General features: G+C 46.9%; 1 protein-coding gene across 7 annotated transcripts; it reads left to right on the top strand.

The window, feature by feature from the left end:
* Positions 1–929: 929 nt before the first annotated feature.
* LOC117962609 (protein kinase C delta type-like) lies at positions 930–26,934 on the top strand. Of its 7 annotated transcripts, none has more exons than XM_058988257.1 (19): positions 930–1,104; positions 10,271–10,402; positions 10,722–10,921; positions 11,679–11,742; positions 14,375–14,534; positions 15,068–15,099; positions 15,400–15,485; positions 16,955–17,084; positions 18,433–18,533; positions 19,038–19,055; positions 19,205–19,307; positions 20,110–20,243; positions 20,703–20,876; positions 21,146–21,237; positions 22,667–22,729; positions 23,857–23,995; positions 24,123–24,311; positions 24,677–24,805; positions 25,518–26,934. In XM_058988257.1, the coding sequence occupies exons 2-19, from the start codon at positions 10,294–10,296 to the stop codon at positions 25,668–25,670; spliced, it is 2,076 nt and encodes a 691-aa protein (XP_058844240.1). In that variant the 5' UTR covers positions 930–1,104; positions 10,271–10,293; the 3' UTR covers positions 25,671–26,934. The 7 variants fall into 7 exon arrangements, with proteins under 7 accessions (XP_058844240.1, XP_058844237.1, XP_058844241.1 ...); XM_058988254.1 differs by having other exon boundaries at positions 20,107–20,243; XM_058988256.1 differs by lacking the exon at positions 930–1,104 and adding an exon at positions 4,148–4,169 and having other exon boundaries at positions 20,107–20,243.

The following is a 26,934-nucleotide window of genomic DNA, read 5'->3' as shown; positions in this document are numbered from 1 at the left end:
GGTCTAAAATAATCCGCTCCACATTTATACTCCCTCAGTGGAGGGATTGCACAATGTTTAGTCACAGCCCATGCCTGCACACACCCACTCCTTGCACTTTCGTAGTCTTGTATTGATGCAGTGGCAGTGCAAGCACAGTGCCTTGCTCTCGCTCTGTTGAGTCACGAGTACTGAGCCTCTCTGAGCTCTTTCAGATTAATGATAAACAAGGAAAACCCCTGGGATCTCTGAGCTGGGAAATCTACTGTGTTGAGTGAACATCTGACCTGACCCTATACTGAGTACTGCACACCCCCCCTTCTCTCACAGTATCTGGAGGTCATACAGGACCCTATAGTGAGTACTGCACACTCCCCCTTCTCTCACAGTATCTGGAGGTCATACAGGACCCTATAGTGAGTACTGCACACTCCCCCTTCTCTCACAGTATCTGGAGGTCATACAGGACCCTATAGTGAGTACTGCACACTCCCCCTTCTCTCACAGTATCTGGAGGTCATACAGGACCCTATAGTGAGTACTGCACACTCCCCCTTCTCTCACAGTATCTGGAGGTCATACAGGACCCTATAGTGAGTACTGCACACTCCCCCTTCTCTCACAGTATCTGGAGGTCATACAGGACCCTATACTGAGTACTGCACACTCCCCCTTCTCTCACAGTATCTGTTTATTTGGTAATACTTGGGAAAGCCCGGATCTACCTAAATGTCTGATAACTCCAACAGCATCGGTGACGCAAGGGAAATAATAAACTATACGAATAAACTACAGGAACATTGTATACATACGCCCAACCTCAACAGACAATGTTCGCTTTTGATTGGACAGCGGTGAACGGTAGGTCCTCCCAAACGAAACAGGAACAACACCCTCCTTCATTTCTGTAACCCCCCCCCCCCCCCCAAAAAAACCTGTGAAACTCAATCCCAATCTTAAAAAGCAAGTAGCTAGTTCATTTACAGAAAAAGTCGCTATTCCGGCTGCACGTCACGTCTGTCGAGAGAGAGACTCCCTCCTTCTGTCTCTCGCTACTTCCTTAAACTGCTTCAGAAAACAAAACCAGATCAAGTAAAGACTACGACTGCTTCTGCACAGATTGGGGTAAGTTGTTTTCTTTCTTTACAAAGCTCATTACAAACAATGTTACACTTATCAATATTTCACTGCAGACAGACAGGCGATTTTATACGTTTCCTTGTTTTTTTTTTTTTTTTTTTTTTTCTATCACCAGCTTTCGATACGGGAGCTGCAAAGTTATCAATTTTGCTTAATAAACCTGGATTTGCTGACATAAGACGACTTGAGGTTTGAATGCAAATATCAGTTGTCCGTCGTCTATATTGCTGAGGCGGCTGGAATAGTTAGTTGTTTAAGACCCTCGCTATGGTCGAGTCTGGCTTGGATACGGGGATTTCATACGAGTCAACCAGCAAGTAATTCAAGTTTCGCTTTGGCAGCGCGCAGCTGTGTGTAGACAGTGAGATATTGTTTGCTGGTTGAAACACGGGACCGTGGAATGCATTGGGGTCCAGGTGTTCAAGTTTAGTCTTTGACGGGTATTCTGTCAAAACTGCTTATAATTCGAGGTCTGGCTGCGACTCACTACAAATATACACACCTTGTAACTTAAAATCACCGCCCCCTAGGCAGCTTGCTTTAAATATTTAATAATAATAATAATAATAATAATAATAATATCCCGATTCTCTTTTTAAAGATGTTGTTACCCTGCCATGTTTGGTTGCGGCGGGTTTAACGCACAGCACCATGTTTTGCAATGTATTTGCAAGTGAAAAACAATGCGGAAATAATTCAGCGTTATTGTTATTATCGTTATTTTCTGGGCGTAGCAACGGTTTTTTAGTTTCGCCATATTGCACTGTAGGATAGTTTTGAATCGTTTAATTACGTGTTGCTGTGAACCGACTTTTATCTTTATCACGTTTTCAGATTAGACTCAAGTTTAGTACTGCCCGCTCAGTAAACCCGAGCAGTGAACAGCTCTTGTGTATATGGGGTTTAACGGATGGTTTACTGGCGGGAGACTGGTTAATCTGGTCCAGGTCTGTAACTAAGCGGTTTGTTGTCTACACTCTTAAATGGACATCTCTTTTGTAAACCTGGTCTGAGGGTTGAATACCTGCTGGGTTTCAGAGACCGGTCCATATTGGTTCCAGCGCTAGTTGTACTTCAGCAATGCTGTCACTGTAAACAAGGGGAACATGCACGTGTGTGTTTTAGTTATAAAGTAATATTTGGTCGTAACATTTGGCTAGACAGTTGTATTTGGCAAATACCGACTGGACACTTAGTGTGACGCCCTCAATAAAAGTTTCTAGCGGCTGAATAACACATGTCAATGCATAGTTTTAGCTGCAGTATCCACAGCACGCTTCTGTGTATGAAAGACAGCGGGCTGCACTTGTGCAGGCTGTCATGTAAAATGTTGCATGTGGTTTATTTTTAAGACTTTTTTTTTTATTGCTGGAGCCACGGTTAGTTTTTTTAGTTTAGTTTTAGTTAATTTTTTTTACCTGCGCTGTTGACTCCGCAACGCCCTCCCTCACGCGAGCAGGTGACCATCGAGTCGGAAGTTCAAACGCACTTTATGCTTAGCCACGCCCTCGCGCCGTCTTCAGCCTCTTCCGCACCCCTGGGCCGATTTGACACAAGTGTAAACTATGCTCGGGTCGTTAAATAGTTTAGTGTTTATAAGACGACGAATTTGAAATGACCGAGCTACAACGTGTGTCCCGCAATCGTTTCGTTTTTTACATTGCTCTGTCGTTTCCCATGCCTTGCAGTGCTTGGTGTTTATCACCTTAAGGGAGCTGTGTGGGGTACACGCTTTCCCCTCCCGTTTGAAACGGCTTGTGATTACGTCACTATATACTGTAGGCATGCTTGTGTTCTACTTGCAGCAGTGGGAGGTTACAGCTTATACGTACAGTAATTGTCTCATGGTGTTAATTTGTTGCAGGCACTGTTCTTGAGCATGTCCGTGGTTTCAGTGCTTTCACTGTGCAGTGCACCTCTGCAGTGGATCCAGTGAGTAACACACTGGGCATGTCACGTGTATAAATGGCAGCTGTAGGCAGTCGAGGTCTTTGTTATTTTATCCCTTTTTGGTCCTTTTCTTGTTTGCAGTTCCTGCGGATCCTTCAAAGCAATTATTTGTCAGGACTGCTCAGGTGCTCACACTGGCACACAACCACAGCAGTGTGTCTGTGCGTGTCAGTGTGTGCGTGCGTGTCAGTGTGTGTGTGCGTGTGTTTGTGTGCGTGTCAGTCTGTGTGTGTGTCCCGCAGGTGCACCACAGTGTACGAGGGCCAGTTAGTGTGACCATAGTTCACACACCCTGATCTCTGTAAGTCTCCTTGGATAAAGGCGTCTGCTGGATAAACTAATAATAATTCAATTACAGAAGAGCATGTAGCTGGCATTGGCAGGGAGCTGTACAGTAAGAGATGCGTGCAGCGTCTCCTATTTCAGGAGCTGTTCATTACATCAGGACAGCCCTCATCCATTGCATAGCGCTGTACAGTTTAAAGCAGAGGCTGCTTCTATTTGTGGCTCGTTTGTGCTCTGCAGACCTGTGTAGTATTGTCATTGTCTCAGACTGGGCTGCTCTGTTGCAGTGTGAATCTCTCTCACCTAGTTTAGTAGCCCTCCTATTTCCCTTCTAAATTGAGTTCGGAAGCAGAGCGCCCCTCATAGCTGTCCAGAGCTGTTCTGAAACAAATCCAAGCGAGGGGTCCGCAGGGATGGGCTCCCATTGCATAGCAGTTTCACCCATTCCAGGTTTTACTACGAGGCTGATTAGCCCCAGTGCAATGGTCTTATTAAATTGATGGTAAACCAGCACTGGATCACACTGTTGTGCAGTGGGAGTCTTATTCCCAGCCCTGGGTGTACCATGCTTTACGGAGGTGAAGAGAAGACACATGATTCAGGATTGCCTAACTAGTTGAGGTCATTGTTGCGCAAAGCAAAGGAACTCGGAGTACGTTTGTGGCTGTGTGACATTTCTGCACTTAGTCATGGTGGTCTGGTATTCTGAAGAATCACTGGAGAAGTGGTAACTTTAACAGTTTGCATTTGGCACCAAGAAAACCCTGTGAAACAAGGCTCTAGTCTGCTCTATAGATCCACTTTCCACTTAAGCAGTAAGTATGTGGTAGCTCTGAATGAACACACCTTTATTTGCAGTGTTTGATATTGCTGTATCAAACCTGGAAGCACACAGATGGAAATTCGACTCCCACTGTGTATTGGGTCGGGCTGGATTTGCTTAATTAGCCACTGTGTGTAGATGTGTCTGATTGAGCTCATGGCAAGCCTGCAGGGATGCCTCAAACTGCAATGGGAGTCTTCTTGTCATTTCTCAACTCCATCGACTTCAAGGTGCTCACAACCCTGCTCCTAGTCTTAGCGTGGCTTAATATTAATGGCAATGTTTTTGCATTGTTCCAAAATGGATTCCAAAGCCCTGGATTGAAGATGGGACCATGTCCTGCGTTTCATCTCAAAAGTAAGCGACCTTGATCTGTGACCTCTGGTTCAAGCTGTGTTACTGTATCGGCTGTCGTCTGGAAAATGAGATCGACAAGGGGTTAGAGAACACACTGCAAACCTTTTACCAGCACAATTAAAGCCAGCAGACATGGGCGCTGTCAATGAACTAACTGGACTGCGTCAATACGTGTCTACCAAGAAATGTCAGGTCAGGGTAAATTGAAAACGTGTGTGTGTCAGTGTCCATGAGGGCTGTGTGTGTGTGTGTGTGTGTGTGTGTGTGTGTGTGTGAGAGTGTGTGTCAGTCAGTCCGTGTGTGAGTGTGTGTGTGTGTGTGTCAGTCAGTCAGTCAGTCAGTCAGTGTGTGTGTGTGTGTGTGTGGAACAAACGGAATCCCTGTGCTCCTCTTAATCTCTTGTGCGGGGCGCACATTTACGACTTGCTGTTGTGAAATCAGTTAGGGACCGGTTAGCTCAGGAATGGTTCTCACTCCAGTGTGTAAACGGGAAACAAAGGCACTGAAATATGAAAGCAATGAGGGACAAACGCCCTCTAAATGTACCTGTTATAAACTCCTTATGCACGCCCCTTACAAGTGCTTCTGTCATGTGTGTTATGTTTATTTGTATGCATATTTAATTTGTGTTGTTGCTGACAGAAGTACACGTTTGAATTGTTGAACTAAGCCTGCAGTACTAGAAAGACTTCTTCAGCAGTGCCCTACTTCTGCACATGTTCCTGAACCTGACTGGCTGGACTGATGAAGGCTGTCATTTAAATAAGGATTGCAGTACAGTTATTTCACACGATGAGGACGGAAGTGCAGTGGCCTCATTTTTAATGATACTGACACCTTCGAGTAAGAGCTCTGTGCCGTGATAGTGCGAGTGTGCACAACACCATCTTATTTTATTAGAATCAGATAGAGCTCTGTGCAGTGAGAGTGCGAGTGTGCTGGAGAATCTCTGTGAAGATAGATAGGATTAAAATCTGCACCTCAATCCTGAGTGATGGGGTTCCAGCTAGGTTTAAAATCTGCACCTCAATTCTGAGTGATGGGGTTCCAGCTAGGCTTAAAATCTGCACCTCAATCCTGAGTGATGGGGTTCCAGCTAGGTTTAAAATCTGCACCTCAATCCTGAGTGATGGGGTTCCAGCTAGGCTTAAAATCTGCACCTCAATCCTGAGCGATGGGGTTCCAGCTAGGATTAAAATCTGCACCTCAATCCTGAGTGATGGGATTCCAGCTAGGATTAAAATCTGCACCTCAATCCTGAGTGATGGGGTTCCAGCTAGGATTAAAATCTGCACCTCAATCCTGAGTGATGGGGTTCCAGCTAGGATTAAAATCTGCACCTCAATCATGAGTGATGGGGTTCCAGCTAGGATTAAAATCTGCACCTCAATCCTGAGTGATGGGGTTCCAGCTTGTTTTTGAAAATACCTGCAATAGAATCAGCATACAAATGAGAAGCTGTCCTATTTTCTCCAGTTTCTTAGTATTTTGCAGGACTCGGTCATTCTAGTTTAGTTTAATTTGTTGCATTTTGTGGTAGTGGAGGGGGTAAGGAGACCTGTTTGTTTTAAGGGGTCTGGAGGGCCAGCATTATTCTCAATATACTGTAGTAACAGCCAGCTCAGGATGTGCTGCTGCTTGTGATTGTGAAAGGAATCATTCATGAGGCTTACTATGTTCTTAAAAACATGGGCGGGACTGCTAATGGGTATTTTTAATTAAAAATAATTAAAAGTAATTAAAAATAAATTGCCTGGTGCAGTGGTAGAATGAAACCCCGTAAGGAGCCAGGTGTCTCGGAGCTGTAGAGTAGGGATATTCAGTCTTGTCCTGTGTGTTCAGCTCGCTGTTCTGCAAAAAGAAAAAAGAACAGGCATTTACAGTTGCGAGCAGCAGAACAGGTTTTTTTGGTTTGTTGCTGTCGCAGCACAAGTGAATGAGAAGCAGGCATGAAATAGGACAGCATGTGCTGTTCGGATTTCTTCATGTTTAATTACTGTACTAGCACCAGGTACCAACGGTGGAACTCCTCCTGCAATTATACAATCGCCACAGGCAAAAGCATGCTTCCTTCAGGCGCAGTGCATTACAGTATGACTTCTATCGTAAACAATGTGGAATGCGTGCTTCATGTGACTCTGTGCATTCTGACCACTTTTAAGCAGTCCTTGTACAGAAGGCTTTTTCTCTGCCGCTAGTGGAATGTTTTTTTTGCAGTGAAAGGGTCTTTTGTAACCCAACAGTATCCTAAGGCTTCTGGTCGCTGTGGAGGAAGCTGGCTGGACTGCAGGGAGGTACAGGAAGCTCCTCTGCAGCACTCTGTCCTACGATCAGAAAACCAAACCCCTTCCAGCCCGGTTTCACAGACCCTGATTTTCTCTGATCTTGGACTGTGTTACCGCAGGCAGGTTCGTCCACGTGCGAATCGTGGTCTGTGAAACGAGCCCTTGATGACTTAACTGTTTTTGGCTGTCCAGTTTGTTTCCACTCCTTCGCGGTAGATGAATCCACGGGCGCCGCTCTGTCACTGTGAACTGACCAAGCCTGCTCCTGCAGTGAAGCAAAACCACAATGAAAACAAAGAACAAGAGACACACTGACAATCCTGTTCTTCTCACAACTCTTTTGATTATTGTGCGAGTCCCTGCATCTTTATCAACCGTATTGAACGCGGTGACATTTCTGTGATCCATTGTGTGCGGTATGTGCAGTGCTTGTGGTGGATGTACAGCACTGCGCACACGCATTAGAACACCCCACTGCACTCCCATGCTGCACCCCCACACTGAGACACTGCACACACTCATTAGAACACCCCACTGCACTCCCATGCTGCACCCCCACACTGAGACACTGCACACACTCATTAGAACACCCCACTGCACTCCCATGCTGCACCCCCACACTGAGACACTGCACACACGCATTAGAACACCCCACTGCACTCCCATGCTGGGCAGCAGTGTGGAGTAGTGGTTAGGGCTCTGGACTCTTGACCGGAGGGTTGTGGGTTCAATCCCTGGTAGGGGACACTGCTGCTGTACCCTTGAGCAAGGTACTTTACCTAGATTGCTCCAGTAAAAACCCAACTGTATTGACATGCTTTGTTGACAGAGTTACTGCTGTTCCCAGATCAGTATTGACCAAAGGCTGGTCCTAACGTACTGCCAGTCAGAATAGCAGCTGCATCAGGAGAACCCCTCCTTTACACAGGAGAGTCGGCTGATCCAGGGAATTCCTGTAGCACTTTCATCTAGGCAGGAACATCTAGACAAGCCACTGACAGTATCAGAATGTGGGGGGACGCGGGGGTGGGCTGCCAGCCTGTCTGCCTGTCTGTCACACGTACACTTGTTTGAAAGATCACATCGTAACTAATGCATCCTCGTCATCGTGTTTGTACTTTGTATATCATTTTGTAGTTCAGCTCCAGGACTCCTACTGCAGAGCAGTTTCATCCATTCCAGGCTTCAATATGAGCTTCTTTGTCCGCAGCGTATAGGTAACAAGCTCAGGTGTGTCTTATTAGACTCCTAGCAAAACCCAGCACAGCTTCCTTTGTTCTGTGGCCTGCTGTCTCAGAAATACAAGTCTAACCACATCAGAAGGGTATGCTGGCTCTGTAGCCATTGTGTAATAAAACCATTTAATGTAAAGCACTGTGGGGAAGTGGGTATGGTTAACCTGTGCCTTGCCCTGTATTTCACTCTATTTAATGTACTGTGCCAGGCTGTATTTCACTGTATTTAATGTATTATGCATTGTTCCTCACTATCTTGTAAAGCGCTTTGTGATGGTGGTCCACTGTGAAAGGCGCTATATAAAATAAATATTGATTGATTGATTGTTAGCAGTGATTATTCCCAACACTTTGATACTGGCGGGGGCTGGCACTGCTTCGTATTGCTCAAGGGTTTCGGAACGCAGAATTGTTTGAGGTGTTCTCTGATCCGGTTCGTTCGCATGCTTTTGCTGCAGATTGCTATCTGGGATCAGTAGAAGAAAGGACAAGCGCGTGCATTGCAGACCCATTTGTAATCGCACAAAAATGAGGAAGCTCCTTTATTTAAATGTGGAAGGGTTGCGCGGACAATGAACAGCATTGGATCTGAAAAAGAGTTTCAGGATTGCAGTTTGTGTGTGCGTGCCTCTGTGTGTGTTTGTGTGTGTGTGTTTGTGTGTGCGTGTGTGCCTGTGTGTCTCAGTGTGTGTGTGTGTGTGTCTCAGTGTGTGCCTGTGTGTCTCAGTGTGTGTGTGTGTCTCAGTGTGTGCCTGTGTGTCTCAGTGTGTGTGTGTGTGTGTGTGTGTGTGTGTGTGTGTGCCTGTGTGTCTCAGTGTGTGTGTGTGTGTGTGCCTGTGTGTCTCAGTGTGTGTGTCTCAGTGTGTGTGTGTGTGTGCCTGTGTGTCTCTGTGTGTGTCTCAGTGTGTGTATGACACACTGATCGGTTTCTTACTGGTCTAACTGCTGTTTTGAGTTTCATTAAAAGCACAGCTTTCTTTCTCAGTTTGTGTTTGTGGTGTGCAGTGTTTTATTTCACCTCTCAGTCGTTCCTCTGTGCAGTTACAGATTGATAATTCCAGTTGGGTTTTGTTTGTAGCTCAGCTTGCTGCATTGTATATTTTTAGCTGGAGTCGTCCTCTCCGTGTGGAGGAAGTGGAAAGTAGGTTATCTTCAGCCCTCCTTCACACAGCACTGCCAGCCTCCCTCCCTCACTGTACCTGCATCGGATCTGTAGGAGAGGTCGGCAGGGACCCTGTTTCAGATGCACAGTGGCACACTCACTGTTTGATCATTTCAGAGGGGTCCCAGTTGTGCTTGTGCAACTTCCTGGTAGTGCTAATAATGAGACTGACGCTTCTTCAGTTTAGAGCGACTCTGTTCCTCTGCTGGTGCGAGGTCCCAGGTTTAACTTCAGTCCATTAAAACCCCCTGTGTTCTGTGGCATTGATCAGACTCGGCTTGGGGAAACCTAGACTGGCTCAAACTGCTCTGCAACAGCAGAGTCGCTGCATTTCTGTGGTTTAGAGAAGCAGGATGAGCAAGCCTGCATTAGACTGAGTTGGAGCCCTGTGGAGCGTGGGCTACATTCTGTTAAAGGCACACATGCTCCCATGCACGTGTGCTGAAGACATTGAAAAAGACCTCTAGTCAAAAAGTGTGTCACTTAATTTCTTAAGCCTCTTTTAGTATTTCTAAATATCAAGTTAGACCAGCTGAGCCTCGGAGTCTTGGTATTCTGCAGGTAAAGAGAGTCTTTTAGGGACACTTTGTGCGAGTGTGAGAGATTACATTGTAACTAATGCATTCTCTTGATCTTGTTCGTACTTTGTATATCATTTTCTGTTTCAGCTCAGGGATGGAAATAAGACCCCTATTGCATAGCAGTTTTCACACAATTACAAGCTTGATCAGCCACAGTATACAGGTAACAAGCTCAGGTGTGCTTTATTAAACTTTATGACTAACACTGTTAGTCTGCCTGGGCTAGATTGTCAATGATATTTACTCCAAAACGTCATTAGTGCAATATTTTTTCTGAAATCTCTAAAAAGAACATAAAACCCCTAACCACTTCATTCAGCCCCTGAATGAAACGTCGTTCTTGTGTATTTGAGGTTTGGTAACTTTATTGGGTGCGTTTCTCCGTTCTGATGATTTTCTCTTTTGAGAATCCCGCCCTTGACTCTTCATGGCTTTGTGCATCATTTTGATTTCTTGTTGTTTTGTGTGTTCAGAAGTGCTGCTGTTCCAGTAAAGGATGGCTCCCTTCCTCCGCATCTCCTTCAATAACTTCGACCTGGGCCCCCTGCCCCAGCTCACAGACCCCCCCTTCTGTGCTATCAAGATGAAGGAGTCCCTCAGCACAGGTGAGTGAGTGATCAACAGTCTTCTTCTTTAGATTCACTTTGTATCACTGCAGTCCTCACATGCAGGTGACATTTCTAAAACTCAGTAGTTTAAAGCAGCTTCTGTGGCCTCGATTAAAGAGCTCAGAATCAGTTCACCCTCCAAGTACACTTGGGACACCAGGGTGCAACCATTAACCCATCCCCCTGCAACATTCAACACTGCACCTAGTGGCCCTTAAGAAACACAATGTAGTAGAAATGTGTGATTTGTAGCGTCCGCTAGAGCGTTGCAGTGGATCGTTGCGATGGCCCCTGACGTGCTGCTGTCGTTTTTCAGAGCGGGGGAAGACCCTGGTGCAGCGCAAGCCCACCATGTACCCTGCCTGGCAGTCCTGCTTCGACGCCCACGTCTACGAGGGCCGTGTGATCCAGATCGTGCTGATGAAGTCCGCGGAGGAGCCCATCTCCGAGGGCACCGTCGGGGTCTCTGTGCTGGCCGAGCGCTGCAAGAAGGCCAATGGAAAGGCGGAGTTCTGGGTGAGGACTGGTCCACACTGGGGGTTGGAGGGGGGATTCAATAGGAAGGCGGAGTTCTGGGTGAGGACTGGTCCACACTGGGGGTTGGAGAGGGGGGATTCAATAGGAAGGCAGAGTTCTTGGTGAGGACTTGTCCAGACTAGGGGTTGGGGGGGGGGATTCAATAGGAAGGCGGAGTTCTGGGTGAGGACTAGTCCACACTGGGGGAGGGTGGGGGGATTCAATAGGAAGGCGGAGTTCTGGGTGAGGACTGGTCCACACTGGGGGGGTGGGGGGGGCATTTAATGGAAATTCTGGTCTCTATTTTCTACTCTGCTCTAATGATAAAGCATGACTCTCTTCATTCTGTAAGTTCAATTGCTGCTGTAATCACTTTGTGGAATTGCATCATTCAAACACTAATGAATTAGGGGAAGTGGCCAGTCCAGCTCTCTATCAACGCTTCTTGCAGGATGTACGGTATTTTGCTTTTAAAGAAGTGCTAACAAGGCTCAAGATCCCTTTAATTGGGACGTCTTTGCTACAATAGTTTCTTTTTTGTATTGTTCAGATACAGTGGTGCTAATTTAAGAGGTAAAAAAAGTAGATTTGTAAAAGCTTCAGTCTGCGTGCATTTAAGGCTGCTTCTGTGAATCTAACCCACAGAACAACATCAGCAACAGCACACAACTCGACTGTGGGACTCCACAGCGCTGCGCAGGTGATTTTTCATGAAGTAATGGTTTGTTTTGTTTTGGTTTTTTTTTTCCTTGTTCAGCTTGACCTCCAGCCATCAGGCAAGGTGATGATGGCAGTCCAGTTTTTTCTTGAAGGTGGTACAGGTAAGAAAAAAAAAATATATATATTTCTAATCTTGTTTGGCAAAAACCGGGAGGGTTAATGGCATCATTGAGACATGCTGGAGGGGGCGGGCTCAGGGTTAATGGCATCATTGAGACATGCTGGAGGGGGCGGGCTCAGGGTTAATGACATCATTGAGACATGCTGGAGGGGGCGGGCTCAGGGTTAATGACATCATTGAGACATGCTGGAGGGGGCGGGCTCAGGGTTAATGGCATCATTGAGACATGCTGGAGGGGGCGGGCTCAGGGTTAATGACATCATTGAGACATGCTGGAGGGGGCGGGCTCAGGGTTAATGGCATCATTGAGACATGCTGGAGGGGGCGGGCTCAGGGTTAATGACATCATTGAGACATGCTGGAGGGGGCGGGCTCAGGGTTAATGACATCATTGAGACATGCTGGAGGGGGCGGGCTCAGGGTTAATGGCATCATTGAGACATGCTGGAGGGGGCGGGCTCAGGGTTAATGGCATCATTGAGACATGCTGGAGGGGGCGGGCTCAGGGTTAATGACATCATTGAGACATGCTGGAGGGGGCGGGCTCAGGGTTAATGACATCATTCAGCTGTTTAATGTTTAGTAGTACTAGATTCACAGCCTCTTTGTCTCTGGCTACTGGTTTCTCTCGTCTGCTTGTCAACACCTGCAGCACACAGTCAGGCACTGCTTTCCTCGCTCCCGCATCTCCTGGCATGCTTTCCTGTCACAAACAAAGACAAGCGGCTTGTTTTGGTTCTGGCGTTCTTGCGCTTCTGTTCCGGGAGGGTTCCCCAGTGCACACTGGGATACATTCAGTGCTGAAGCAGGCGTTGGTAATAAACCCCTTTCTATAATATACTGTGCTCTAACTGACCAGGAGAAGCCCTGTTTCCTGATCAGTTACCACAGTCTTGGGAATGTCTGAGCTTGTCTTGTACTCCTGGAATTAATAACAAAACACCGATTTGGAGTGCAAAAGGCAAAAAAACACCACATGGAATTCAATTCATTTTAACTGGACAAACCTGGCAGTAAGGTAACTGCTTATTCCTGCTTGCTGTAGTTTCATTGAGTAGTTTCACTGTCCTGTGAGCCTGTGCCTGAATCGTGCTGCTTCAGCTGATTTCAACCCTGGCTTCCTTCCCTTTTCCGACTCCAGCAATGCTTGCCTAATCATTTCTTTATGAACCCTCATGAACTGTTTTAGAGTCTTGTTAAAGAAGCCAACGACTTGACTGTTCATTCATCCAATCGATTATCTAGCGCCATGGCATTCAGTCATACAAAAAAAAAAAAAAAAGAACCCTCCAGATGTGATCACTGAGTCGGAGAGTTCACCCCGCAGGTCATTTAAAGGTTAATCAAGGAATTCTGTGACCCCCCCACTCCCCCCCCGCCTCCAGGAATCTCCCAAGCTGCCCTTGTGCTCTGCTTTTCACACACGAGTCGTGTGTAGTGTAACTGGGAAGAGGAATTCCCCTGAGGGAATCTTTCAAAGGGATTCCCGCGTGTTCACACATGCACGCTTACATGCAGCACATACCTTATACATTCACCCCCCTTATAATAGTTTCCCCACTGTAAATCAGCACAGTATTGTTCAGTTTTCCCATTTCCCCTGGCTAAGCTATGCATTTACATTTTGAACATGCTTTACCATGCCTCGCTATTTACAATGCTGCCCTATGCTTCACCATGCTGACTTACATTTTAAGAAGGGTTTTGTGGTTGCTGTATTGGTGTTTGTTCTCCAGTTTAAGTGTTGGATTTTAAGAACACAGGTCTCTCTGTGAGGTGAAGGGGAGGGGGTGGGGGGGGTCTGTGACAGCCCTTTATCAAGGAGGGGGCCCCTAGCAGGTCTTGTAATCTGAAGCCGAGGGAACACGAAGACACTCTTCTGGAACAGCGGTTTGAAACCTGGTTCCAGGAGACCGGGAGGCCTAGTTTGAGGCAATTTTGCTGTATCAAACCCCACGTCTCCCCTGGTGTGCCGTGCAGTGGCCTGAAATCTAGTCTCTTGAAACCAAGTTCCAGGCCACACAGTGTCTTATTGTTCCCTCAGCTGTAGACAGTGCAGTGTTGCTGTACCTGTTCCCTCAGCTGTAGACAGTGCAGTGTTGCTGTACCTGTTCTCTCAGCTGTAGACAGTGCAGTGTTGCTGTACCTGTTCCCTCAGCTGTAGACAGTGCAGTGTTGCTGTACCTGTTCTCTCAGCTGTAGACAGTGCAGTGTTGCTGTACCTGTTCCCTCAGCTGTAGACAGTGCAGTGTTGCTGTACCTGTTCCCTCAGCTGTAGACAGTGCAGTGTTGCTGTACCTGTTCCCTCAGCTGTAGACAGTGCAGTGTTGCTGTACCTGTTCCCTCAGCTGTAGACAGTGCAGTGTTGCTGTACCTGTTCCCTCAGCTGTAGACAGTGCAGTGTTGCTGTACCTGTTCCCTCAGCTGTAGACAGTGCAGTGTTGCTGTACCTGTTCTCTCAGCTGTAGACAGTGCAGTGTTGCTGTACCTGTTCCCTCAGCTGTAGACAGTGCAGTGTTGCTGTACCTGTTCTCTCAGCTGTAGACAGTGCAGTGTTGCTGTTGCTGCTTCTCCTGGTCTGAGTCACACCCCGATCCCTGTCTCTCCTGCAGATTGCAAGCAGGACGTCAAGGACGAGGACGGCGCGGTCACCATCAGCCGGAGACGCGGCGCCATCAAGCAGGCCAAGATCCACTACATCAAGAACCACGAGTTCAGCGCCACCTTCTTCAGTCAGCCCACCTTCTGCTCCGTCTGCAGGGAGTTCGTCTGGTGAGACAGCCGAGCGCAACATCAGCCCACTAACTCATTCGTTCATTCGAATCAGATCTATCCTCTGATAGATTGCACTTTCACCTGTCAAACAGTGTCTGACTCGTCAGGTTTAGAAAACCACTATACTGAATAACGCATGACTCCTGAAATAAAATGGGTAGCTGACAGATAATGGCAATATGAATCCCGATGCACAGCAGTTTGATCTAGTCCTGTTTAATAAGACACACCTGAGCTTTACACTGGGGCTACTCAAGCTTGCATTAAAACCTGGAATGGAATAAACTGCTGTGCAATAGCAGTTCTAGTTCCATCCTTGAGTTTCCAGTGCACGCGGGGATTGTGCTTGAACAGAAGAGCTTAATGAGAGGGGATCCATCACTGCCAGCCCGCAGCGCGGGACTCGGGGGAGCAGGTGGCAGGACTGGCCCTGCTTCCTCCAGGATGCACACTGGGTCACCTTGACAAGGCAACTGGGTCAGAGCCAGAGCCAGTGCCTGCTGTAGACTGACTTTCCTTTTCTTTTACAGGGGACTCAATAAACAGGGATACAAGTGCAGACGTGAGTGGAGTTTTATTACTCTGTTAAACGCATGTGAATGTGTGAAACTAATTGAGCTTAAACACTTGACATTTCTCTTCTTTATCTAAGGATATCTATCTATCTATCTGTCTGTCTGTCTGTCTGTCTGTCTGTCTGTATCTATCTATCTATCTATAGGGTATTTAACACCACTTCTTAGTTAAATATCGTATCTAATAGCCTGGACAATATCTCAAACAGTCCAGTATATTCTTTATTACATATAAGAAGCTACAGTAGCGCATGTCTAATGCATGTCCTGTTTATTTTATTTTAAAGAATGCAATGCTGCAATTCACAAGAAATGCATCGAAAAAATCATCGGACGCTGCACCGGCACTGCAGCCAACAGCAGAGACACTATGGTGAGACTGAGGGCTTCATTATACACAATTTACAAGAGTCTGCAGCCAACAGCAGAGACACTATGGTGAGACTGAGGGCTTTATTATACACAATTTACAAGAGTCTGCAGCCAACAGCAGAGACACTATGGTGAGACTGAGGGCTTTATTATACACAATTTACAAGAGTCTGCAGCCAACAGCAGAGACACTATGGTGAGACTGAGGGCTTTATTATACACAATTTACAAGAGTCTGCAGCCAACAGCAGAGACACTATGGTGAGACTGAGGGCTTCATTATACACAATTTACAAGAGTCTGCAGCCAACAGCAGAGACACTATGGTGAGACTGAGGGCTTTATTATACACAATTTACAAGAGTCTGCAGCCAACAGCAGAGACACTATGGTGAGACTGAGGGCTTTATTATACACAATTTACAAGAGTCTGCAGCCAACAGCAGAGACACTATGGTGAGACTGAGGGCTTCATTATACACAATTTACAAGAGTCTGCAGCCAACAGCAGAGACACTATGGTGAGACTGAGGGCTTTATTATACACAATTTACAAGAGTCTGCAGCCAACAGCAGAGACACTATGGTGAGACTGAGGGCTTCATTATACACAATTTACAAGAGTCTGCAGCCAACAGCAGAGACACTATGGTGAGACTGAGGGCTTTATTATACACAATTTACAAGAGTCTGCAGCCAACAGCAGAGACACTATGGTGAGACTGAGGGCTTTATTATACACAATTTACAAGAGTCTGCAGCCAACAGCAGAGACACTATGGTGAGACTGAGGGCTTTATTATACACAATTTACAAGAGTCTGCAGCCAACAGCAGAGACACTATGGTGAGACTGAGGGCTTTATTATACACAATTTACAAGAGTCTGCAGCCAACAGCAGAGACACTATGGTGAGACTGAGGGCTTTATTATACACAATTTACAAGAGTCTGCAGACTTACTAGGTAAAGTAGCACAACAGTTCCATACCTCAAGCCTGCCCTGGACTGAAGGGAGGGAGCAGTTCAGTCTCCATGCCTCAAGCCTGCCCTGGACTGGAGGGAGGGAGCACTTCAGTCTCCATGCCTCGAGTCTGCCCTGGACTGGAGGGAGGGAGCACTTCAGTCTCCATGCCTCGAGTCTGCCCTGGACTGGAGGGAGCACCTAATCTCTTAGGGAGTGAAGGAGCAGTTCAGTCTCGATACCCATCTACTTTTATCATGTGGATTATACTACTGTCCAGTGAGGGGCTCATCTGAGACCACCAAACGCAAGACCCGAGAAGCCACGTTGGAAGCCAGGCCTCCAGCGGTGAAAGCCGTGCCCTTTGATCCACTGCGCCACCGAGCCCGCAGGAGCACAGAGGCTTTCTGTCTGCAGGTTTTTTACATATAGATATATCTGCACAGCAGTGAGTGATAAGCAGCTTCCTCGTGATTCACTGCTAAAGAAGCTGTGTTTGTGTTTCAGTTCCAGAAAGAGCGCTTCAACATCGACATGCCGCACAGGTTCAAGGCACACAACTACATCAGCCCCACTTTCTGTGATCACTGCGGCAGCCTGCTCTGGGGGCTGGTAAAGCAAGGGATACAATGCGAAGGTAGGTCAGCAACCCTTTTCACGTCCTGCTATCGTCAGCGTGTTTCTTTTTCTTTTAAGAATGCAATAATACAGAAGGGATTGTAGGAGTTTATGAAACGCGTGTCAAAGTGTACCCTGCCACAGCGTTTCTCTTCTAAAGGAATACAAGTATTTGAATGAATTCAGTAGTAAGCGAGTGGGTCCGGTCCAGCTGTTAACCTGCCTGCTCCTGGTAATGACCCGCTTGCTGCTAGTCTTGATATTTCTTGTTTCCTTTCGGGGGGAAGTGGTTTGGATTCTTCTCAAGTCGAGCCCCCCTCCTTGGAGAACGCGGGCTCCGCTCGTACACTGTTCATATCGGAATCTGTTTGGAGGTGTTTGCCCGCGTTTTGATGTATTAAATAAAGGCTGCTATTCACGGACCTGCTCAGGAATGCTGTTGGCTCGACAACAGAAAAGGAAAGTTAGAATGAAACTAGTATGTTTCATTAATTAAAAAAAATCAACTTCCTAAATGAATAAACAGGCCCCGTTGTTCAAACAGTAAATAGTGTATACCTAGAGCATCGAGGTGTGTTTAAGATTGCATAATGCAGAACGAGCTTGTCGTGGCCACTCTGTGTCTCAGTACAGCCCCTCAGTAGAATGAGCTTGTCGTGGCTGCTCTGTGTCTCAGTACAGCCCCTCAGTAGAATGAGCTTGTCGTGGCCACTCTGTGTCTCAGTACAGCCCCTCAGTAGAATGAGCTTGTCGTGGCCACTCTGTGTCTCAGTACAGGCCCCACAGCAGAATGCTCCAGCCCAGCTCTGCCGGCTCTATTGAGGTTTCATTTCTCAGAAGGATGCTTTGCATACATGTGACAGTGGAGATTACAGGCTCCAGAGGCTGTGTTTGTAGAGGCTGGCTGTGTTCCTTGCAGTCTGCTGGGCTTGGTGGTATTTCTATTGAGACTGGTCTCAACACCTTTTCATTAGCTCCAGGAATGCTTGGCAAGGACTAGTCATAAGTGACTAGTCCTTGCCAAGAGTGGAGTGGGTTCTAAGTGGCTTCCTCAGCGGTGTTCAGTGCTGCACTAATTGCTTTATGTATTTACTTATTTATTTTACCTCGCTACGTTATTGGTCTTTTTGCATCCCCAGGGACGGCAGTAAGACTCGTATTGCTCGGGGGTTTCACCCATTTCAGGTTTTGCTTTATGTTTCTGGTTGGTTTGAATTGTAATTGGGGTAACTGGACTGTTGACCGTTTGGAGTACATAGCTTTGAGAATGTAGCCCCCTTTTTAACTAAACAAAAGGTGCAGCAGTGCCTGTGTTAGAAATCGGGCTGTGTTGGGGTGTCACACTAATCCACCGCTTCATCTCGTAGATTGTGCCATGAACGTGCACCACAAGTGCCAGACCAAAGTGGCCAATCTGTGTGGAATCAACCAGAAAATGTTGGCAGAAGCTCTGTCTCAAGTCAGCCAGGTAAGTCTCCAATCTGACAGCAGAGTTGCAGCCTCGGGCTGCCCTAGCAGTGCCTGAAGCACAGGGTCCAGTTCTGACTGCTGTGTTTAGTGAGTGCTGGTCCCAGGCAAAGCTGTGCCAGCAAGGCCGTCTGACGTAATCTGATGTATTTGTAGAGGAACTAAAAGCCATTACCGCTCTGAACTCTTCATCTTTGTGTTTTTGTGCTATTTTATATGTCTGTACATACGAAAAGAAACTTCATAACAGATATCATGCTACTGGCGATCTCATATTTCATCCAGAATTTGAGATTACTGTAAGAAAGTGCAAATCTATCTCTAGATTAGACCACTAAATGTTCACTGTTTTATTTGACCTTCCCATCTCTCTAGAACTAATACATCGTTTGTATTCCTTTTGTACCTTCATATAATCAAACACTGCTTTATAACCCAATGAATCATTATTCATTTGCATGCGCATGATTTTTCTTACAAATTTTTCCCTCTCTCTTTGTTGTAGAAACATATCGTTATCGGGGTAAGATCTCAAGTCTTTTCTTTAACAATCTCTTTCCTTCCACATACTGTATATAAAACGCTTTCTGTTCAGCCCTGGAGCTGCTTGTTCATTTAAAACATTCCCTCTCGTTTGAACTGCTCGCTCATCTTGCTTTACTTGACATGCAGAAATCTACCAGGAAATCGGATTCCAATCTAGCAGATCCTTCGGGTATGGCCATTTATCAAGACTTCCTCAAGGGCAACTCCATCCCTGGCCTGGACGCCAACGGTAATGAATTCTTTGTGTCACTGTTAGATGTAAGCATGTTGTTTGCAGGCTAAGGCAGCAGCTTTGGTACAGCTCTGAAAACGCACAGCCATCTGAACCTGCTGTGTTAGATTCACTTTGTGTTCATTTCAAATGTATTTATTAAACCACTCTACGTTACAAAATCAACGGCAAATCATTCAGACAGGACAGAAACTGTTGAGACAATCATTAAAACCAGCGATACCAAATAAAAGCATGAAGTGAAACGATTCCGATGTCCTGCACATGATCCTGGTGTACCTGCTGCACTTACAAAGACGATTTAAAAAGTCCCCAGGACGCGAGGAGACAGAAAATGACAAACCGTGCGAATCGAAACAAGACGAGGAACGCAGTCACATCTCCGTGGTATTTCATACGCAAGAGTTGACACAGTTCTGTTTATTTATTTATGCATGTATTTATTTTTGCATCTTGCTTTTGCATTTGCAGGTGTCTGATATTCAGTTAGGAAAGCGTACCTCTGTGCTGTCCTCCACTAGAATAGACATCCTCCACAGTGTGTCTGTAATGCACTGTAACTGGGTGCGTTAAGTACGTGAGCTGCTCAGAGCAGCTCAGTGAAATAACCCTCTAAACAGCAGACTCAGTCCCACCCCCCTGAGCAGCTCAGAGCTGCAGGGCAGGTTTCATCAGTGATGCGAGTGAAACATTCTCTGTGAGCAGCTCAGAGCTGCAGGGCAGGTTTCATCAGTGATGCGAGTGAAACACTCTCTGAGCAGCTCAGTTACTTACCACGCCCCCTGCTTCCGCCCAGCAGATGGATCCCAGTATGACAAGCTGTGGGAGGGGACCTCTCCCAGGACTCCAGCCACAATCTCGTCCAGCCTGCGCAAGCTCAACATAGACAACTTTGTGATGCACAAGGTGCTCGGCAAAGGCAGCTTCGGAAAGGTAACCCCGCGCTCTTCCACCTCACCGGGGCCCTGGGGGGTGTCTGTACTGACGGGAGGAGGCTGGCTGGGATTCTAGGGGCGAGGCCACAGCGCCTGTCTATCATTCATCGGATAGTTTCTATTCAGGGCCTACCTTTTCCAAAACGTCTGCAGTTTGTTTTCTCCTCCTCCACTCCGCCACCTCCTTTGCAGCTGTGTCGATGGGTCCCGTCCCCCAGCCTTGGATACCCTGTGACCCCTGTCCGAGGCTCAAAAGAGGGCGCCCCTTATCAGCCACAATGTTGAAGTAATATAACACAACATCTATCTCACAGATGCTATTATTTCCAATCCTTATCTGAGCTGTTGCCTTGTTCTCTGTATCTTGTGTTACCAGACCAGGGTTATTAAACACACGTGCTGTAGATATTCTGCGCTCTGTTCGATTTGATGGGTTTCAATCCCCGCTCCTCCCCAGGTGCTGCTGGCGGAGCTCAAGGGACGGGGCGAGTTCTTCGCTATCAAAGCCCTTAAGAAGGACGTGGTGCTGCTGGACGACGATGTGGAGTGCACCATGGTGGAGAAGAGGGTCCTCGCGCTGGCCTGGGGTAACCCCTTCCTCACACACCTCTATTCTACCTTCCAGACCAGGGTGAGCGGATCGCATGTGCAGGCAGCCCTGGGTTTCCAAGCCCTGCATTGTATTCAATATTGTTCGAATTATTAGTGCATTTTCTCACTGCTCGAACTGGGCAAAATCTCAATGTATCCAATTGTTTCATCAGAAAGACAAATACAGATATATTACCTATTTATAGTCAAAAAGAGCCCTTCTACACGCTGTCTTTTAACTGTAAAGCTGCGTGGCGCTGTGCCAGTGGTTGCAGTTCCTGCTGCTCATGCTCTCCTCTGTGCACACAGGAGCACCTCTTCTTTGTGATGGAGTATTTGAACGGAGGAGACCTGATGTTCCACATACAGGAGAAAGGACGCTTCGACCTCTACAGAGCCACGTGAGTGTGTCCCTCCATCACTGCACACCTGCTTAGAGGCGCCCCTGTAAAACCTTCCCCAGAGCAGAAGCACAGCAAAGTGTAATCAAGCACAGGGAAGCATAGGCAAGCATTGTAAAGCATAACAAAGGTGTGGTAAAGCATAGGGAACCATTGTAAAGCACAGAGAGGTCTGGTAAAGCATAGGGAAGCATTGTAAAACACAGAGAGGTCTGGTAAAGCATAGGGAAGCATTGTAAAGCACAGAGAGGTGTGGTAAAGCATAGTGAAGCATTGTAAAGCACAGAGAGGTCTGGTAAAGCATAGGGAAGCATTGTAAAACACAGAGAGGTCTGGTAAAGCATAGGGAAGCATTGTAAAGCACAGAGAGGTGTGGTAAAGCATAGGGAAGCATTGTAAAGCACAGAGAGGTCTGGTAAAGCACAGGGAAGCATTGTAAAGCACAGAGAGGTCTGGTAAAGCACAGGGAAGCATTGTAAAGCACAGAGAGGTCTGGTAAAGCATAGGGAAGCATTGTAAAGCACAGAGAGGTCTGGGAAAGCATAGGGAAGCATTGTAAAGCACAGAGAGGTCTGGTAAAGAGATTAATAATATTCTAAAAGATATTTATGTCGAGCTGCTGTCCTGAGAACGCTTTCACATTGCCAGTGAGGCCCTGTCTCCAGGACGGGTTGGGGGGTTGGGGGGTTTGGGGTTCGGGTTCTAAAGGGGAGCACTGAGCACTCTGTTGATCAGGATTTTAAAGACACTCTCCGCACACACTCTTTGATCTAGGCTAACGCGGTCACGTCCTCACACTGGGGTTGTGTGGAGGAGAGGAGCTCTGAGGAATGAACAATACGATCTGTTAGTGATTGATCCTGTGCGCGGTGTTAACAACCTCCTGAAAGCAAAAGCGATGGGCTGGTCCGGCTCACTTTCCCCTGCTGAAATATTAACGGGCGGGCTCGGAAATCTTTATCAACTGGCTGACTTCCCGATTAACACTGTAGCCTGCCAAGCGGTGTCTGCTCTCCTCTCTCAGAATCCAGTGTCTTTTGTGCGGACAGCAGCTCTGAAACCAGACCTCCAGTATGAATGCCTGCCCTTTGCAGGGCTTTTCATACCCTGTGAAATTACACTGCAGCTTTTTACAAAAGGGCGTTCCGCTCGCATATCCCAACATCAAATATTCATCCCACCCGCCCCGTCTTGAGGCCGCCAGCTTTTTAAAAGGCTCTGTTCCTCTTGTAACGAGCTGAGATGACAATCAATATCAGGAGGCTAATTATGTCATTAACAGGACTCTCGTTAACAGGGGTTCAAAAGCTTCTGATCAGTTTAGAGGAAAACCGATCTGACTTTAAATGATTCAGGTGAGGAGGGAGAGGGTGTTCAGACAGGTAATCTTATATTGTTTAAAATTTTTTTTTTTTTTTTTTTTTTTTAGGTTTTATGGAGCTGAAATAGTTTGCGGGTTGCAGTTTTTGCATGCCAAAGGAATTATCTACAGGTAAGTTTTGTAGCTTGAATTCTGCTGCTTTTTTGTGAACGCAGGCCGGTGATAAGAATATTTGAGAATTCAATTCAGTTTGAATCTCCTCGTCTGTAACGATGTAGGCAGCACGGGTGTGTGGTCCCGTGTCGTAGCATGTGCTACAGCTGGACCTGTGTAAGCTGTGTGAGAGTTGTGTGCAACTATTCAGCAAGAGTCAGGGTTGGGGTCAATTCCTGTGTTTCAATTCCAATTCCATTTCCCATTTTTAAAATCCCATCCCTTTTCCTTTTAATCAATTGCAACACCTCATTGATCAAAACTGCAATTGACAGAATGCATTAAAAAGAGCTTCTCACAGTGGCAACACATTACTTCTAAGTAGCAGGGTTCTGACAAATCTCGCGTTATAAACCCCACGTGTTGCTACAACTGTTTAAATAATGTAGCTGGAATTGTTCTTTTTGTTATTGGATCGCAGTTTCACCCATTCCAGGTTTTACTCCTAGCCTGATTAGACACAGTGTGTAGGTAACAAGCTCAGTGGAGGACGGAGGGGACGCCAGAATCACTGTCGAGCCCTCTTGAGGAGTCGACGAAACACAGAGGATGGAAGGTGCCCACTTGAAGACCCCAGAGATGACCCTACTTAGCTCAATCCAGACAGCTGTCATGCTGACGCGCTGGGGAGACCGCGCTGGGGTTGTTCCCTGGAGCCAGCATCGCAGCCGTTGTGTGTGCTGATGCGCCAGGGAGGCAAAATAAGCTGATCCCTGGAGCCAGCATTACACTTCAGCCATCAGCACCAGACAGAAGGATATCTACATCATCATATGGAAGGAAACGCAAATGGATGGAGACGCAGATGGATCACATTAGTTTACTGTAAAGCTACGTCTTGGTTGGTGCTTATCTTGGCGAGAGCCGAGTTCAAATCAGCATGAAGTTTTAACATCTACTCTCATGTATTGGAAATCTTAATGAACTCATAGAAACCAGTAATGGATCAAACCGCTATGCAACACACGTCTTATTTCCATCACTGCCGTAGTTCTGTTGTCTCCCGGAAGGGGATTGATTGATTGGTTGGTTGGTTGGTTGGTTGGTTGGTTGATCACATGTTCTGATCCTCTTCAATGCTACAGGGATCTGAAGCTGGACAATGTGATGCTGGATAAAGACGGACATGTCAAAATCGCAGACTTTGGGATGTGCAAGGAGAATGTGTTCACAGAGAACATGGCGAGCACGTTCTGTGGGACTCCCGATTACATTGCACCCGAGGTAGGGGGCTGGGGCTGGGGCTGGGGCTGGGGCTGGGGCTGGGGCTGGTGGGGTGGAGTACATTGCACCCGAGGTAGGGGGTATTACATTGCGCCCTGCGTGTTAACCCCTCCTCTCTCTCTCTCAGATCCTGCTGGGACATAAGTACTCGTTCTCTGTGGACTGGTGGTCGTTCGGCGTGCTGCTGTACGAGATGCTGATTGGCCAGTCTCCCTTCCATGGGGATGATGAGGATGAGCTGTTTGAGTCGATCCGCATGGACACTCCTCACTATCCCCGTTGGATCACCAAGGAGACCAAGGACATCCTGGAGAAGGTGTGCCCGCTCTCTAGCACCCTCTTCTCCTCCATCTCTGTCTCTCCCCCTCCATCTCTCTCTCCCCCTCCATCTCTGTGCCTCAACCTCAAGTATAAGATTTCAAAACGAAGCCGGTAAATGAATTTGGATAAGCTATCAATATATCAGGACTACTGGCCATGACTCCTTGGTGATCAATCACACTGACATTGTTACATCCCTGTCCCACTGCTTCAAAGTGTGCTTCCCTTCATCAGCTAACAGAGCAATGATCTGAATGTGAGTGGCTGTGTGCGGAGCTGCAGGGGAGCCTGGCACAGCATTCTCATTGGAAAGCGCCCTGGCGCGTTTCCTTGTTAATTCGCTCCCTTTTATTTCCGCAGCTGTTCGAGAGGGAACCAACGAAGAGGCTTGGCATTGTAGGAAAAATCAAACTACACCCCTTCTTTAAAACCATCAACTGGACTGCCCTGGAGAAGAGAGAGGTGGAGCCCCCATTCAAGCCCAAAGTGGTACGAACCAAACCCATTCATTACCTGTCGGGACAAACCAAAAAGTAGTTGAAGTGGAGGTTTTAGTTCCACTCCTAAGAAAGCTGCTTATAATAATAACTCCTGAGGGTCTCGGAGAGTCTCCCCTGGTAAAGGCACGACCATGTGGTGTGCAGGGGGAGTCTTGCATCCTGGCCAGACGCCTGGTGAGCTCATAAAATGCCCACACCCTGTACAGATCTCCTGGCAATTGGCTTGGCTTTACAGGGATGGGGAAAAGACTCCCATTGCACAGTGGTTTGATCCATTCCTGGTTTTGCTACGAGTTTAATAAGAAACACCTGAGCTTGTTACCTATACATTGGGGCTAATCAAGCTTGTAGTAAAACCTGGAAGAAGTGAAACCGCTATGCAACAGGAGTCGTATGCCCTTCGCTGCGGTGGGATCGGAGGACACCCACTGACCGTCCGGGCTCCTGAGCTTTTGTGGGAACGTGATTGGACACTCTAAATTGGGGACAGAAACAGGGGTAAAATAATACTTAAAACAAAACCAGATTCCAGAACACCCAACCGTGACCCCTGACCCTTAACCCTCAGTGGTACAAAAAACGAGCAGTGGCTTACCAGGCACAGGATGACGAGCGTTCCCACTGGGTACAGGATGATCAGATCAACCCCTTCATTCAGAGCTTTCAGCTCAACACTAAACACGTTTCTCTTCCCTCGACAGAAATCGCCCAGCGACTGCAGTAACTTCGACAAGGAGTTCCTGAGCGAGAAGCCCAGGCTGTCCCACACCGATAAGAACCTCATCGAATCCATGGACCAGACGGCCTTCAGCGGCTTCTCCTTCATCAACCCCAAGATGGAGAAGCTCTTGTAGAAGTGAAGCCGGGCACGGTCGCTCCTGGGGTTCAACACTACCCCTTCGGTTATTGACAACTTATTTGGCCTTGATCGATTATCTGACCCAAAAGCGATTGGTACGATCTGTGATTGATCGTGTTTCCGATTGGGACCTGAAGATAAAACGGACCAGCGCCACTGCTACCGAGAAGTTCTGTCCCTCTCTCTTCCTGTAGAAAACCAGACACTCCATTAAAAAGGGCTGGGAGGTGTGAGTGCTAACCGGGCCTTATTTCAGTGCAGCCCCCCCTTCTGCTGTAAGGGAAAAGAGAGGTACGGTTTTATTTGAAAAAGTTAACAAGTGAAAAGAAGATCTTCAGGATTGATCGTGATCATCTGTAGCCCATATATTGATAACCGAAAATGTTTTTATCCTCCAACCCTGACTGTACCTGGGTTCCAACGTCCGTCAAATGCAAGACGGGTAGATGGAGCGATAGATAGATAGGTATGTAGATGGATAGATAGATAGATAGATAGGTATGTAGATAGATAGATAGATAGGTAGGCAGGTAGTGGGATTGATAAGATACAAACAGAGATGGGGCATGTCCAGTGTTATATAACAAAGTGAGTGGGATGTGGGGAGGACAATCTGCTGTAAACCTGCTATAGATATTATAGAGATAGAGATGACATATAGAGATAGGTATAATAATCTAACAAGAATAATGTACTGTATTGTGATAGTAATTTACCCAAATCGACCCTCACTCTCACACGGTGACGAGAGCACAACATGATTGTTACTAGATAGTATTTTCTGCATGCGACGGGTTGCCAGGGTAATGTTCTTGTGTGTATGTAGTCTGTGGGTGTGGATTATTATTTTATTATTTTCTCTGGGGTGTGCGGCAATTCCCAGCTCCAGACCTGTCTTTGTTACAGCCAGCACTTGTATTTATTTGAATCCTGCGCTGCATTCCTCTGCACAAACATTGCTCTGTGTGCGGGTTTTAAAGAACGAGACGGCCCCTCCGACGCTGCGCACACACAGGATGGGGGCAGGGTTATTTGAATTGGCACCTGCTGCAGTACAAACCTGGGCTGCTGGTGGGAGCCCCTGTTCTGTTGTATCAGATGATTGGGAATGTGTGTGATGTTACGTGAATGTAGTTCTCATACGAGAAGAGGAATAGTAAGATGCTGTACATATTCTATTGCTCTAGCAGACATGTTATTATTGGTGTGTTACGGAAATGCTTTTTTTAAAAATCTCTAATAAAGTTAAACATCACAGA

Source organism: Acipenser ruthenus, chromosome 16 (assembly GCF_902713425.1).
Source record: "Acipenser ruthenus chromosome 16, fAciRut3.2 maternal haplotype, whole genome shotgun sequence".
NCBI lineage: Eukaryota > Metazoa > Chordata > Actinopteri > Acipenseriformes > Acipenseridae > Acipenser > Acipenser ruthenus.
The sequence above is the reverse complement of the archived record's forward strand: the minus strand, read 5'-3'. Positions and strand labels throughout refer to the sequence as shown.